The sequence below is a fragment of the Phocoena sinus genome, chromosome 11, assembly GCF_008692025.1.
Source record: "Phocoena sinus isolate mPhoSin1 chromosome 11, mPhoSin1.pri, whole genome shotgun sequence".
Lineage (NCBI taxonomy): Eukaryota > Metazoa > Chordata > Mammalia > Artiodactyla > Phocoenidae > Phocoena > Phocoena sinus.
The window spans coordinates 102,059,583-102,075,120 of NC_045773.1; the positions used below are offsets into that span (position 1 = coordinate 102,059,583).

A 15,538-nucleotide genomic window follows, 5' to 3' on the forward strand; every position below is an offset into this window, starting at 1 on the left:
GTCATGACCATAGCATCAAGTGGAGACTCTCCTCAGCACGATGCGTGACCTGGAAGTGGGTCTGACTTAGCAGTGTCAACCTTAGGGTCTGAATACCTTTCTCGGAGCCAAGATGAATAGTCTTATTTCTCACGTTGTAGTCTATGTCGTCTCATTTAATTGGTTTCTGCCCAAGACTAGTGTTTTTGTGGTGCTTGGGCCTTGTATTGAAACTCCTCAGGTATAAATTTGGCCCTTTTCACCCCAGTTTTTAGAGAGTGGAGGCCGAAGGAAGGGCCTCTGAGCCAGGTGTGAAGGACGGCAGTGCCGCAGGCTCTCGGATCAGTGGGTTTTTCATCTTGAAAGTCAAAATGCAATGTCAAGAAGCTCCTCTTTTATCAGCAGCTTCCCCTCTCCTGCCAATAGCAGGGGTGAAAAGGAAATGCCAACCCATGTGGTAAAGTCACAGTGGAGAATCTCAAACTGTTTCATTTATACAAACACATGGCTTACATTTGAGGTACAAAATTTTATTTTAAAAAGTCCATTAAAGATATCTTATGCTTTTTGCCTCTGAACATTGATCATGCAACCTCTTTGGAATTTAGAAGAGAGGCACAAGGGATGCATTTAGAAAAGAAATCATCCAGCCCCCTCCAGCAAGCCTGGGACTGTTTGCCCCTCCAGTTTTCCTTTTGGGCTATGTGATCCAATGCTGTGTGGCAACCTAGTAGTGAGCCTGGATATGTGTGGATAGGAAAACAGGTTCACTACTTTATAGCAGTGCTGTCTTCAACTAGGGCAGTTTTGCCCCTCCAGGGAACATCTGGAAATGTCCAGAGACATTGCTGTTTGTCACAACTAGGGATGGGAGGAGGGGGAGAAAAGCACTATTGGCATCCCACAGGGAGAGGCCAGGGTTGCTTCCAAATGCCCTACGATGCACGGGACAGCCCTCCACAACAAAGAGCTATCTGGCCCAAAATGCCAACAGTGCCAAGGTTAAGAAATTCTGCTTTACGGTACCACCGACTGGAGGAGATTTAGAATCAGAACCAACGGTACTGTTATGAACCCACCAAACACTAGGATCTGTTCTGGCAGCCAGATGACCTTACCGCACCCTGTGTGCCTCCCTCCCGGGAGGGCTGAGCACAATGGCACACCTGCTCTGCCGAGCAAAGGGCGGGCGGTGACGCTGGGTGGCCTGGTCACGTCAGTCTCCTAGCCCTCGAGTGCCTTCACTCCTTCTTGGTTTCAGGCGGGCTTTGAAAGGTTGAGTGCCACAGGCACAGCTAGCAGACTCGGAACCTGTCCTTTTACAGCCTAGCTCACAGAAAAAAATGAAGTTATTTCTACAGTACCCTGGGGTAAACTGAGGAAGCTGCTCAACACTGATCTGCCCTGAGGCTCCAGTCGTAGCCAGGGGTGAAGCGGTCAATACTCCCAGCACACCTGCTCCCTCTTCAGGGCACGCAGGTTGGAAAGGTACCTGAAGTGTCAGAATGCTAGGAAAGAACCTTTGTACTCGTCAGAATCAGTAGCAATTCTGTGCAATGACAGCCTGGGAAAGTCTCCTATTTTTGTTCTCTATTTTTCCCCCCTTGTTTGTACTCCTTAAGATCGCTTCCGTTAATTTACAGAGTGAAGATGGCATGTAACTCCTGAAGCCTGTAGTGACGGATACAGAATTTGATCCTGCAGTTAAGAGAGCCTATAATTTTGGAACGAACCGTGGTTGTGACAGAAAAAATCCCATTTGACGAGAACGCAGCATTTTACAGTGCTTTGGTGACAGCGCAGAATCAGAAAGCTGATTTAGTTTATATTCTAAAATAGTCATCTTTTTTTCCTTGCTCGAGCAAAACGTCAAGAAACTGAATGAACAGCATCACTGAAGGTTATGGAATAATCTGAAAGAAAATGATCTCCCTTGAATCTCTCTCCCTTTCAAAACGCTATTAGGCTTCTTTTTTGATTGGACCTTGGCCATGAATAGGTCTTCCTGTGTAGTGGGTTGTCTGCTGTAGATTTCTTTTCCCATCCTCCGGCTATGAAAGGCAGGAAATGATTTTTACGCACAGAACCCGTATCAGTGAGGAAAGAATTCTGAACCTTCGGAGGCAGCAGGCTTTCGGTGGGCCGCTCACCGAGTGAGGAGAGGGCCTCACGCTGCAGGAGCCCCCGTGGGCTTAGTTCTGGCTGCTGTGAGTCAAGTGGCTCAGCAGGTCTACCCTGGAACACTGGTAGAGCGCCCAGGCCAGCTTCCCCACGGTGGCCCCCTTGCTGCCTTCCCTCATCAGCCACTTTTGGAGCATCTGGTAAACCTTTTCTTTTAGTCCATCTCGCTCATAGTCATGGTCAATTTCATCAATCTGAGATTGGTAGAAGCCCAGCTTACGGGCACAGTCTTTCCACTGCCTGCCCAGATTTTCTCTGACTGGGTCCAGGTGTTTATCAGTCAGACTAGTGGTATTATCTGCCAAATAGAAAAGAGAAGAAGGCATCAAGCTATGGCCATTTGAACGTCTAGCTTCAAAGACCTGTATAAAGTGAAGAGTCCCAGGAAACGGTGAAAAAGATAACTTCTTCATGCTATGGTTGTGGGCTCATCGGTTGATACTTTACCTGTCTGCCAGCCCACATGGAGGAACCTCTTCCCCCCGCCCCGGGAGGTGCAGGTCTGAGGCACAGCCCGAGGCTGAGAGAGCAAAACCCCTCTGGTTACTAGGCTGTACTGTACAACCTGAGACACAGCCCTTGTTTATATCACATATTCCTGATGTAAAGGGGGAAGACACCATTTTTGTTCCTTTTGGGCATTTTCCACTGACATCTGGCCAGAGTTAAGGTCATTCAACTCAGGATAGCCTTCACCCAACAGTTTGCTTTCCTCTTACTTAATCAAGGAAACTGAGACCACCGGCTGGGAACTGGTTTCATTACACTGCCTTCCCTTGTCTTTTAATGGATGAGGTATTTTTGGACTTATCTCTCCCCTACCCCAAGTGCTGTCCTCTTTCCTCCTACAGCCATAACCTCTCTCTTTCTACTTGTTCCTTCCTCTCAGGCCTTCGTAAAAATAGTAAAATGAAGCAAAATAAAAGTATAGGGCTTCCCTGGTGGCGCAGTGGTTGAGGGTCCGCCTGCCGATGCAGGGGACACGGGTTCGTGCCCCGGTCCGGGAAGATCCCACATGCCGCGGAGCGGCTGGGCCCGTGGGCCATGGCCGCTGAGCCTGCGCGCCCGGAGCCTGTGCTCCGCAACGGGAGAGGCCACAACAGTGAGAGGCCCGCCTAACCAACAAAAAAAAAAAAAAAAAAAAAAAAAAAAAGTATAAAACCACCAAAACACCACAAACAAACCCAATTTCTTGATCCTCGTCTGACCTCAGTAAGCTGAATGTGAGAAAAAAGACACCTCATTTTCCCCCAACTCCCCACAGTGCAGCTTCTGCCATCACCACTGGACGTCAGGCGTCCAAAATTCTGTCAACGCTTCGCCAGGAGAGGGACCCTGGGTTTCATCAGATTCTCAAAGGTACCCTTGTCACCTCCAAAATTAGGAACTTCGGCTCTAGATTTTAAAGACTAGCCTTCAAATGGGTTAGACTGGGGATTGTCAAACTATGGCCCATGGGCCAAATCCAGCCCGCTGCTTGTTTTTGTAAACCAAGTTTTATTAGAACACAGCGACGCCCATTCGTGTACATACTGTCTGTGGCTGCTACTGTACTACGGTGTTAGCTGAGTAGCTGCAACAGAGACCTCAGGACCAGTGAAGCCTAGAACATTTACTACCTGGCCCTTGATTTTAAAAAATTGCCCATCCTAGGGTTAATTAGAAAGCTGGGTTCTTAAATCACATTGCTCTGGCCTCATGACTGCTTTTCCCAGGCTGCGTTTTGGGATTAATGTCGCGAGGCTGCATAGTGAACGCCCCGAGAGAAAGCCCTCTTAGTTTATTATGTGTGTGCAGTTGAGGGCACAGTCTTCTATCTTCTACAGAATCCCTTGGATGAGGACCTGAGGGAGCTACTGCTGCTAGGTCTAGGTACTAATGCTGATGCGATGATGATGATGGTGTCTTTAACACTTGTATATCTTAGAATGTGCCAGGCAGTGTACTAAGCTCTTTATTCATATTGACTCGTTTAACTTTCACAGCAAATCCATGAATTAGATATTCTAATTATCTCCTCAGTAAACATAAATAAGTTCCAAAGCAATTACATGGAAATTACAGAGCTATTTTAGAGAGGAAAGATAGGGCACTTTCACAGAGAATAATCAGTGAAATATTAGATAAGACAGTTCAAGGTTACTATAGATGGGTCCTTCAAGGGCATCTTACCAAAGATATCTTGGTACTTAGAAGCTGGGTCTCCTTTCAAGTTCATGTACGTGCTGTCCAGTACCAATGGACTCATTCCGCCAATCTCCATATAATTATTGTTTCCAATCTGAATGCCAGAACAGTTGTATATGCTATATTTTAAAGACTCATCTGATTAGAGAGAAACACACAGGTAAGTACATCTAGACTGAGAGCAAGAGAAAAAAGTACTACGTGGTAAAGGGGCAGGGCTTTACTCCAAATGCTTAAGTTAAATTATTTATCCTATGCCACCCTTTGAAATTTTCTTCTTTAAAAGGTGGCTGAATCATCTCACATCCATTAGGATGGCAACTATCAAAAGTATAGAAAATAATAAGTGTTGGCAAAGTTGTGGAGCAATTGGAACCCGTATGCACTGCTGGTGGAAATACAAAATGGTACAGCCACTGTGGTAACCAGTATGGTGGTTCCTCAAAAAATTAAAAATAGAATTACCATACAATCCAGCAATTCTACCGGGTATATACCCCAAAGAACTGAAAGCAGGGTCTCAATCAGATATTTATACACCCATGTTCATAGCATTATTCATAATAGACAAAAAGTGGAAGGCACCCAAGTGTCCCACAGCGGATGAATGGATAAACAAAATGTGGTCCATCCATACAATGGAATACTATTCAGCCTTAAAAAAGAAGGAAATTCTGACACAGGCTGTGACATGGGTGGACCTTGACGACACTGTGCTCAGTGAATAACCCAGTCACAGAAGGACAAATACCATATGATTCCACTTATATGAGGTCCCTAGAGCCATCAAATTCATAGACAGAAAGTAGAAGGGTGGTTGCCAGGAGCTGGGAGAAAGGAGAATGGGGAGCGATTGTCTGATGGGTACAGTTTCAGTTTGGGAAGAAGAAAGGGTTCTGGAGGTGGATGTGGTGATGGTTGCCCAACAGCGTGGTGTTCATCACCAGTGGTAGTCTCTGGCCTATATGAGACAAAAAATGAAAACATCCAAGATTGATTTCTTACCTTCAGAAAACAGCAAGCAAGCGGAAGAATACAAGCAGATACCTTCACTTACATCAGAGATCAGACATAGTGGACCTACTGAGATTCGGGTTAGAGTGGAAGATGCCTACTAGATGCAAAGACCTGTGGCCTGACACTTGTGGGCAGCTGCACTGACTTCTACCCAAACCAAGAGCCTAGGCCAGGTGGTCTGATGGAGACTTATTCCGAGAAGGCAAGGTGTGTCTGGTGGCTGAAGACCCCAAACAGCTTGTCCTTTGTTCACTTATAGTCTACAACAGAGCTAATGGCTGCTTTATTTTCAGGAAAGGTTAAAAAACAGAACAGTGTGACTGAAAGGCCTGTTTACCTCTTGATGGGGAGGAGCTGAATGGAATGGTGGATGTGTTTTCCAGTAGGTTGGTCTCAGGCACTGGAGTTTTATACAGGCTTGGCATGTGGCCTGGATTTGGCCCATCCCAAACTCCTGGACCTGCGGTTCTCAGATCCACTGGTCTTGCTCCAAAACCGAGTGATGTACACAATCCATTTCTCCAGTATAGTAACTGGGGCTGGCTGGTTAGCCCTGCTGGTTGCTGTACCGCACTACCGTGACTGGTTGCACCGGAATAAGCAAGGCCTTTCAGCCCTGGGTTCTGAGCATTCTCATAAGGTCCCTGCTGTGCAAAAGGGTCATGGGAGACCCTCCGTCTCCTCTCTTCCTGTCTCCTGTCAGCCACATTCTGTCTGGGCTGCTCTTCCGTATGCCTGTCCATGCGGCTGCCGTAAAGATGGTAGTTGGCCTCCTCCTGGAGTTTACTGTGCAGCAGGAGGTCCTCCTCCTGCTGCTGCTGCTGCTCTGGGGTGGGAGCGAACCAGGAGTCCTCCACAGGACCCAGCCCGAATCCCTGTGAACTGTGCAGCGAACTGGGCTGTTCTGTGGCTGAAAACAAATGAATCAGCGTCAGAAAGAGTTTCATGAAACGTTAAGAGTAAAAACCTTAGCACAGTCATGAATCTGTACCTTGGAGTAACACATTGAAAACTCTGAGAACAAAGAAAAAGCGTTTACCAGGTGCTTTTCCTCCTGTGAGTTACACAGATAATAAGCAGCCGTCCCTGCCTGGCAGTGTGAGAGCACGAGAGAAGTTATAACCAAGCAGCAGAAAAGTGGGTGTTGTAGGAATGACCAAGGAAGAAAAGGACTTGTGTTGGAGCAGAGAAGGTGTCCCCTTGTTGTGACGCAGGGCTGGAAAATAAGAATGGCAGCAGTTCTGAGCTAAGCACTTAGCTCAGAACTGCTGCCATTCTTATTTTCCGTGGATTCTTTTATTCTTTAAAAGCCCTATAAGAATAGGAGCACTTATTACTACAATGATGGATGAGGCTTACAAGAAGTCAAGTGATGTGCCTCAGAACAGACAGCTGATAAGTGGCTTCAATATCCTATACTCTGCTTTCCCTTCTGTTAAATGAAAAAAGTATCCCTGCTTGAATCTGAGGCCAACCTCTCTGCATGTACTCTGGACCCAGTCATCCCTGACCTTCTCAAGGACTTTGCTCCCACATAGGTTCCCGTCTTTTTCCTGAGCTGTCACTTCCTCCCTATCAGATATATTAGGCCTCTTGTGTTCAGGATACTTTATGATTTGGGGGAACATGTTGTTACCTAATATCTCAAATATATGTACCTTAACTCCGAATATATTAGAAAGTCCTTTAAGCCAGCTGTTATATTTTATAGCTTCTTCTGTTTCTCATATAGTTGTAAATAGCCTTTTAGACAGTACAGTGAGTGAATGAACAAACAAATAAGTGAATAAATAGATTTTCAATCACAGTATAAGTTACCTGAATTTGACCTGCTTGGAGACATTGCTACACAATCAATTTGGAGAGACTTCATTCTCTTTACAATTTCATTTTGGCCCAGATACTCTTTCTAGAATTAAGAACATAAAGACATACTTTAGTAAACAACAGAAAATACTGGGTTGGCCAAAAAATTCCAGAAAATTGTTGTAAGGAAGAACGGATTTTTCAGAAGGTAGAAATTTCACATAGCTCTTACAAGCAGTAAATACTTCTTTAAGAAAATAAACTTTTTTCCCTAAATAGCCAAAACAATCTTAAAAAAGAACAAAGTTGGAGGGCTCACACTTCCTGATTTCAAAACTCACCACATAGCTACAGTAATCAAAACAGTGTGGTATTGGCCTAAGGAAAGACATACAGACCAATGGAATATAATGAACCCAGAAATAAACCCTTGCATATATGGCCAATTGATTTTTTATTATTTATTTATTTACTTTTGCCATACAGCATGCGGGATCCCCAACCAGAGATGGAACCTTTGCCCCCTGCAGTGGAAACACCAAGTCTTAACCACTGGACCTCCAGGGAAGTCCCTGGCCAATTGATTTTTGACAAGGGGGCCACGACCTTTCAGTGGGGGAACACTGGTATCTACATGTGAAAGAATGAAGTTAGCTCCTTACCTTTCAACATACACAAACATATATAAAAATTACCTCAAATGGATCAAAGATCTAAGCTTAAGAGCTAAAATTATATAAGAAGAAAACATAGGGGAAAAGCTTCATGACATTGATTTGACAATGATTTCTTGGATATAACACCAAAAGCACAGGCAACAAAATAGGTAACTGGACTACATCAAAATTAAAACCTTCTGTACATCAAAGGACACTATCAAGAGAGAGAACAGACAACCCACAGAGTAGGGAAAAATTTTTGTAAATCACATAAATATAAGGGATGAATATCCAGATTATATAAAGAATTCCTATAATTCAACAACAAAAAAGAAACAACCCAGTTCAAAAACAGGCAAAGGACTTGAATAGATATTTCTCCAAAGAAGACATACAGATGGCCAAGAAGCACATGAAAAGATGCTCAACATCGTTACTCAAAGAGAAATGCAAATCAAAACTGCCATTCATTACAATGGCTATTATCAAAACAAAACAAAACCCAGAAAATGAAAAGTGTTAGTGAGAAGGTAGAGAAATTGGAACCCTTGTAAGTTGATGGTGGGAATATAAAATGGTGTAGATATTATGGAAAACAGTTTGATGGTTCCTCAAATGTTTAACGTATAATTATCATACAATCCAGCAATTCCACACATAGGTATATACCCCAAATAATTAAAAGTGAAGACTCAAAAAGATACTTGTATACCAATGTTCATAGCAGCATTATTCATTATAGACAAAAGGTGGAAACAACTCAAGTATCCATCAAAGATGAATGAATAATCCAAATGTGACGTATACATACAATGGAATATTATTCAGCCTTAAAAAGGAATGAAGTTCTGATACATGCTACAAAATGGATGAACCTTGAAAACATTATGCTAGGTGAAATATGCTAGACACAAAAAGACAAATTGTATGATCCCATGTCTATGAGGCACCTAGAATAGTCACATTCATAGAGACAGAAATTAGAATAGAGGTTACCAGGGGCTGGGGAGAGGAAGGAATGGGGAGCTGTTGCTTGGGATACAGAGCTTCTGTTTGGGATAGTAAAAATGGAAATGGATACTGGTCGTGGTGGTACAACACTGTGAGTATACTTAATGCCACTGAATTGTATACTTAAAAATTGGTTAAGATGGTAAATTTTATGTTATATATATTTTACTACAATTAAAAAAAACTTCTTCCCTTATAAAAATAATAATACTCATTATAAAAGATATAGAAAATGTATAGGATTATCTTTAAATAGAAACCTACTCAAGTGAAACAATTAACATTTTGTGTTTCCTACAAGTTTCTTCCCCTGGTCGTATCTGCACTATGGTCTTAACAGAGTGCCTGCTACATAGGTAGATGATCAAAAATATTCAGAATCAACATATGAATGATTTAGGGGAGAACGACACAGGATATTAACTATGTGTACAGTTTGTACATTTTGTATGTTGCTTTTTACATTTTGTATGTTGCTTTTTACTCAACACATAGGCATTTTTATGTTATTTTAATTTTTTTTCTTTAATTGGAGTATACCTGCTTTACAATGTTGTGTTAGTTTCTGCTGTACAACGAAGTGAATCAGCTATATGTACACCTATATCCCCTCCCTCTTGGACCTCCCTCTCGCCCCCCCATCCCACCCATCGAGGTCGTCACAGAGCACCAAGCTGAGCTTCCTGTGCTATACAGCAGGTTCCTACTAGCTATCTATTTTACACGTGGTAGTGTATATATGTCAATCCAGATCTCCCAATTCATCCCACCCTCCCCTTCCGACCCTGTGTCCACATGTCCATTCTCTACGTCTACGTCTCTATTCCTATCCTGGAACTAGGTTCATCTGTACCATTTTTCTAGATTCCACATATAAGCGATATTATACAGTATTTGTTTTTCTCTTTCTGACTTACTTCACTCTGTCCCTAGGTCTATCCACATCTCTACAAAAGGCACTATTTCGTTCCTTTTTATAGCTGAGTGATATTCCATTGTATATATGTGCCACATCTTCTTTATCCATTCATCTGGCGATGGACACTTAGGTTGTTTCCATGTCCTGGCTATTGTAAATAGTGCTGTAATGAACACTGGGGTACATGTGTCCTTTTGAATTATCGTTTTCTCAGGGTATGTGCCCAGTAGTGGGATTGCTGGGCCATATGGTAGTTGTTTTCAGTTTTTTAAGGAACCTCCGTACTGTTCTCCATAGTGGCTGTATCAATTTACATTCCCACCAACAGTGCAAGAAGGGTTCCCTTTTCTCCACCCCCTCTCCAGCATTTATTGTTTGTAGGTTTTTTGATGATGGCCATTCTGACCGTGAGGTGATACCTCATTGTAGTTCTGATTTGCATTTCTCTAATAATCAGTGATGTTGAGCATCTTTTCATGTGCCTCTTGGCCGTCTGTATGTCTTCCTTGGAGAGATGTCTGTTTAGTTCTTCCACCCATTTTTTAATTGGTTTGTTTGTTTTGTAAAAGCAATTGTTTTCTTTTTACAGTTATTACTTATTAGACAAAATATATAAATACAAACTTCTTTTAAAAGATTCAAACTGCTGAATTACACAGAGCAACACTTTAATGTCGTCCCTTCCAACCCCCTCTCTTCCATTTTCAGAGGGAATCCTTATCTGGAGTATGTTGTGGACCTTTTATTCTCTCTAGGCATTTGCATATATATTCTGGAAATATACAAATATTTATACATATGTGTGTGTGTGTGTGTGTGTGTATATATATTTACACATTTGTGTATTTCCAAATTTTAACTCTCACAAAGGTGCAAAAATCTCCTGAAGCTAAATCTTTGAGCGTACATGTGAGTAGGATAGATTACTAAGAGCAGAACTACAGCAAAAGTTATGTGCTTTTAAAAGTGTGATAGATGCTTCACCGTTCAATAAACTTTAATTTTCACTTTTACCAATACTACATGAGATTGTCTGTTATTCTGCATTTTCACAAACACTTGATATTATCAACCTTTCAAAACTACTGTCAATCTAATGGATGAAAAATTATAATCAATTCACTTTGCTTTTCAGTTAGTGAGACCATATACCTTTTTCAAGCTTTACTGTCCATTGATGGATTCAGCTTGTTTATATTTTACTCAGGATTTTCATATCTACATTGTTAAGTGAAATTGTTCTGTAAGTTTCCTTTCTTGTATCTTCTTTTCAGGTTTGGGAATCAAGGTTATTATGCTAGTCTCATAAAATGAGTTTAGGAACGTTCCTTCTTCTCTATTATCTCGACAAGTTGTATACAATTGGGGTAATTTCTTCATTGAATATTTGATAGAAACTGCTGATGAAGCTATCTGGTTGTGGAATTTTCTTGCAGGACTGATTCAATCTCTTTTAATAGCTATGGGAATATTCAGGTTTTCCATCTCTATTTGAGCCAGTTTTGCTAAATTATACAGTTGACCCCTGAACAACATGGGAGTTAGGGGTGCTCACCCCCTCACAGTCGAAAATCCAAGTATAATTTTACAGTTGGCCCTCTGTATTCGTGGTTCCACGTCAAAAATTCGACCAAGTAAAAGATCATGTAGTACGTATTTATTGAGAAAAATCTGTGTATAAGTGGACCCGTGGAGTTCAAACCTGTGTTGTTCAAGGGTCAACATACTTAAAGCTGTTATTGCCTTCTTGGTGAAATGAAACTTTTATTGTTATGAATCATTCCTGATTGCTGTGGCAATGCTTTTTTTCCTCAGGGACTATCTTTCCTGATGCCCTTTTGATGACTTCCTTGGTTTGCACTGGATGCCTCTCTTTTATAGTGTAGGTATCCCTCCAAAGTCTGCCAATTGTTTTGTTTTTTTTTAATTTTTTTAACATCTTGATTGGAGTATAATTGCTTTACAATGGTGTGTTAGTTTCTGCTGTATAACAAAGTGAACCAGCTATATGTATACGTATATCCCCATATCCCCTCCCTCTTGCATCTCCCTCCCACCCTCCCTTTCCCACCCCTCTAGGTGGTCACAAAGCACCGAGCTGATCTCCCTGTGCTATGCGGCTGCTTCCCACTAGCTATCTGTTTTACATTTGGTAGTGTATATATGCCACTCTCTCACTTTGTCCCAGCTTACCCTCCCCCCCTCCCCATGTCCTCAAGTCCATTCTCTAGTATGCCTGTGTCTTTATTCCTGTCCTGCCCCTAGGTTCATGAGAACTTTTATTTTAGATTCCATATATATGCGTTAGCATACGGTATTTGTTTTTCTCTTTCTGACTGACTTCACTCTGTATGACAGACTCTAGGTCCATCCACCTCACTACAAATAACTCAATTTTGTTTCTCTTTATGGCTGAGTAATATTCCATTGTATATATGTGTCACATCTTCTTTATCCATTCATCTGTTGATGGACACTTAGGTTGCTTCCATGTCCTGGCTATTGTAAATAGAGCTGCAATGAACATTTTGGTACATGACTCTTTTTGAATTATGGTTTTCTCAGGGTATATGCCCAGTAGTGGGGATTGCTGGGTCCTGTGGTAGTTCTATTTTTAGTTTTTTAAGGAACCTCCATACTGTTCTCCACAGTGGCTGTATCAATTTACATTCCCACCAACAGTGCGAGAGGGTTCCCTTTTCTCCACACCCTCTCCAGCATTCATTGTTTGTAGATTTTTTGATGATGGCCAGCCTGGCAATTCTTGACTATCTGACTGTGTGTGTTTGTGTATATCTTAAAATCTCTGTCTGCCTGCCTGTTTTATTTACTGTAGTCTCCCTTTCACGATTATAGCAGCATGTTGCTGTAAGACTTAAGATAACAGCTTGTTTCCTGAGTGTGTGAGGAGGGGAGGTCTCTGTTCCTCTTGGTTGGTTAGTTGGCAACAGTCTCTGACAGACCTCTCTGATCTCAGGCACCAAACTCACTGCTTCGGCCCTGGGCACATGCTGCTTCCATCTGCTGCTTTAGCACAAGACGTGAGGAGCGAGGAGCCAACTTTTAAGACTGACACAACCATGGCTCCCAAATGACGACGCCTACCAACGTCCCGTGTGACCACCCACTTCTTCTACGCGCTGACCCGAGACGTCTTCCTCTGTGACTTCTTGATTATCATGTTTGGGGCAGCCTTTTAAAACTTTTTTCCTGTTTTATGTCTCAACAGATATAAATAATTCTGCTGGCTTTTTATCTTTCAAGAATTCCTCAAAATGACTGACCCACCTATGGTACTTTCCATCCTGTTCCAGTAATGTTGTGCTTTTGTTTTCATATTGGTGATATATTTTCTCTCATTTCATTAGTTTTGACAGAGGAACGGGTCTGGTATGCTAACTTGATGATATCTGCATAAAACTGTCTATTTTGTTGTTTGTGGTTACCAAGCTAGCTTACCTCAAATCTCAGTAATAAAGTATAATGCTTTGGTTTTCGTGACTGACAATATATATGCTTCAATATGTTAGCGTTTTGAGCAGCTGCTATGTTACCTACCTTTAAACTCTTCACATCCTCTTCTACATGTTCTTCTAATTGATTTAAATAAAAAGGCCTAAATTTCTCTTCAATGCCTATATATAAAAAAAATAGTACTTTAAATTTCTTAAGTATTTTCTAGAATAAAATTAAAATATTACCAATCTATTATCTTTGAATTACTTACCGTAATCTGTGGGCAAAGCAGGGAAATATAAACTTAAATGCCAAATCACTGACTTTCATAAAGAGACTAACGAGACTATCACACAGACAGAACGAAGGATAGGATATCACTGGAAACCCAGGACTCCTGCCTAATAATAGAGTTTCTCTGGCTGCAGCACAAAGCCCTACCTAATACGAGTTAATTTCCAAATGAAAAAAGATGGGTGGACTCCTTGTTTCTGTCCCTTTGGCATGTGAGTTACTATAGGGTGGAACACTCAGAATAAGGATCTGGTATAAAGTTAGAGCTGTTGGCCTTAAAAGAAAAATGTAATTTCCATTTTTGGGAAGATGGAATAAGACATACTTTTCCTTATTTCTCCCACTAAGTATGACAAGAACCCCTATATGTTATATTATATATAAAACAAACATAAGGAGACTGAAAGGAGGAGAGACAAAGTCAGAATAGCTAGGGACTTTGGGATCTGAGGAAAGACATGGCAGTGAGCTTACTGGATTTTTTTTTTTTTTTTGCTGCACAGATCTCAGACTTGGACCTGAAGAAGCTAGCAATCCAACAAAAAAGCCCAACAAAAGCCTGTTCTTAAAAAAAAAAAAAAAAGCCTGTTCTTTCTGGCCAGAGGGCTAAGCAAGGGGAAGCCTAGCAAGACAGAGTGCTTAGTCCATAACCACTCTCCAGCCAAATGCCATAGAAAAATCATGACTCCATCCCCCACCCCCACCAGCAAAGACTGAGTGGGGAGTTGAGACTCCCGACCCCAGAAGACACTGACAGGGTGCTCCAACACCCCACCAGGGTGATGTCAGAGAAGGCCAAATAGGAGGCCAGAACTTTCCTTCCAGTCAGGTGGTAATGAGCCCCTCCACTCCTGTGGTGTCAGTGGACAACAAGGGTAGACTGAACTTGCATCCTCACCTTGCAGTAATAAGATGCTCCTTCCCTATCCCGATGGGGAACTATCAGAAGAGGCCTTGGGTGAGTCGGGACTTTCACCTCCATTGCAGTGTCCATGGAGACCATGTGGACTCCACTGAAACCCTCACCCCTGACCAGTAGTAACGAAAAGCCTCCCACTTCAGGTGTCAACAGGGCCAAGTGGGGAAACTGACTTCCTTTCACCTGGTGCTAACAAGGTGGCAGTCACCCTTTCTTTATCAAAGCCATGTCAGAAGAGGCCAGTTAAAAACAGAAGGCTTCACAGTAAGAGAGTGTACAAGTTTCAATAGAAAAATCATTCATCATACGAAGACCCAGTAAGGTCACAAACTGAATGACAGAAGACAACTAACAGATGCCAACATCAAGATGACAGAGACAACAGGATTCCACATCAAAGATTTTTAAACAGCCACGATAAAAATGCTTCAAGAAGCAATTATGAACATGCTTGAAACAAATGAAAAAATGGAAAACATCAACAAAGAAACAGAAGATATGAAAGAAATTTCAGTGAAATTTTAGAACTGAAAAATAAAATAAGGCAAATAAAAAGCTCAGTGGATGAACTCTACAGCAAAATGGAGGAGAAAGAGGAAAGTCAGTGAAATGCAAGACAGAACAATAAAAATGAATGGAAATTCTAGCCAGTGCAACAAAGCAAGACAAGGAAATAAAAACCAAACAGATCAGAAAGAAAGAAATGAAAATGTCCCTGTTTGGAAATGACATGAAAATCTAAAAAAATCTCCAAAAAAACTCCTACAATCAGTTAGTGAGTTCGACAAGGTCACAGGATATAAGATTAACATATAAAAAATCAACTCTACTTCTATATTCTAGCAATGAATAAATGGACACCTAAGTTAAAAATACAACCTACTTATAATTGCTAAAAAAAAAAAAAGGAAACAGATATATAGGACTTGTATGTTGAAAACTATACAACACTGATAAAGAAATCAAAGACAATCTAAATAAATGGAGAGACATATTGTGTTCATGGATTAGAAGACTCAATATAGTAAAGATGTCAATTCTCCCCAAATGGATACAGAGGTTTAACACAATTCCTATCAAAATCCCAGTAAGATTCTTTTTTTAGACATA

At 41.6% G+C, this 15,538-nt stretch overlaps 2 protein-coding genes across 4 annotated transcripts in view; both read right to left on the bottom strand.

The window, feature by feature from the left end:
* Positions 1-488: 488 nt before the first annotated feature.
* Positions 489-15,538, bottom strand: part of RIPK1 (receptor interacting serine/threonine kinase 1) — a 37,086-nt gene continuing 22,036 nt past the window's right edge. For 2 of the 3 annotated variants that reach the window (XM_032650323.1, XM_032650325.1), the window contains 5 exons: positions 13,318-13,394; positions 7,183-7,273; positions 5,702-6,274; positions 4,333-4,485; positions 489-2,458 (listed from right to left, as the gene is read on the bottom strand). In XM_032650323.1, coding sequence (XP_032506214.1) covers positions 2,172-2,458; positions 4,333-4,485; positions 5,702-6,274; positions 7,183-7,273; positions 13,318-13,394 — 1,181 coding nt within the window. In that variant the 3' untranslated portion in view covers positions 489-2,171. The remainder of the gene's footprint in view (positions 2,459-4,332; positions 4,486-5,701; positions 6,275-7,182; positions 7,274-13,317; positions 13,395-15,538) is intronic. The other variant, XM_032650324.1, reaches the window with a different exon arrangement.
* Positions 494-15,538, bottom strand: part of NQO2 (N-ribosyldihydronicotinamide:quinone reductase 2) — a 58,617-nt gene continuing 43,572 nt past the window's right edge. Inside the window, exons 14-16 of the mRNA XM_032650326.1 lie at positions 7,183-7,273; positions 4,333-6,274; positions 494-2,458 (exon numbers count right to left, since the gene is read on the bottom strand). The gene's annotated coding sequence lies outside the window, so the exon portion shown is untranslated. The remainder of the gene's footprint in view (positions 2,459-4,332; positions 6,275-7,182; positions 7,274-15,538) is intronic.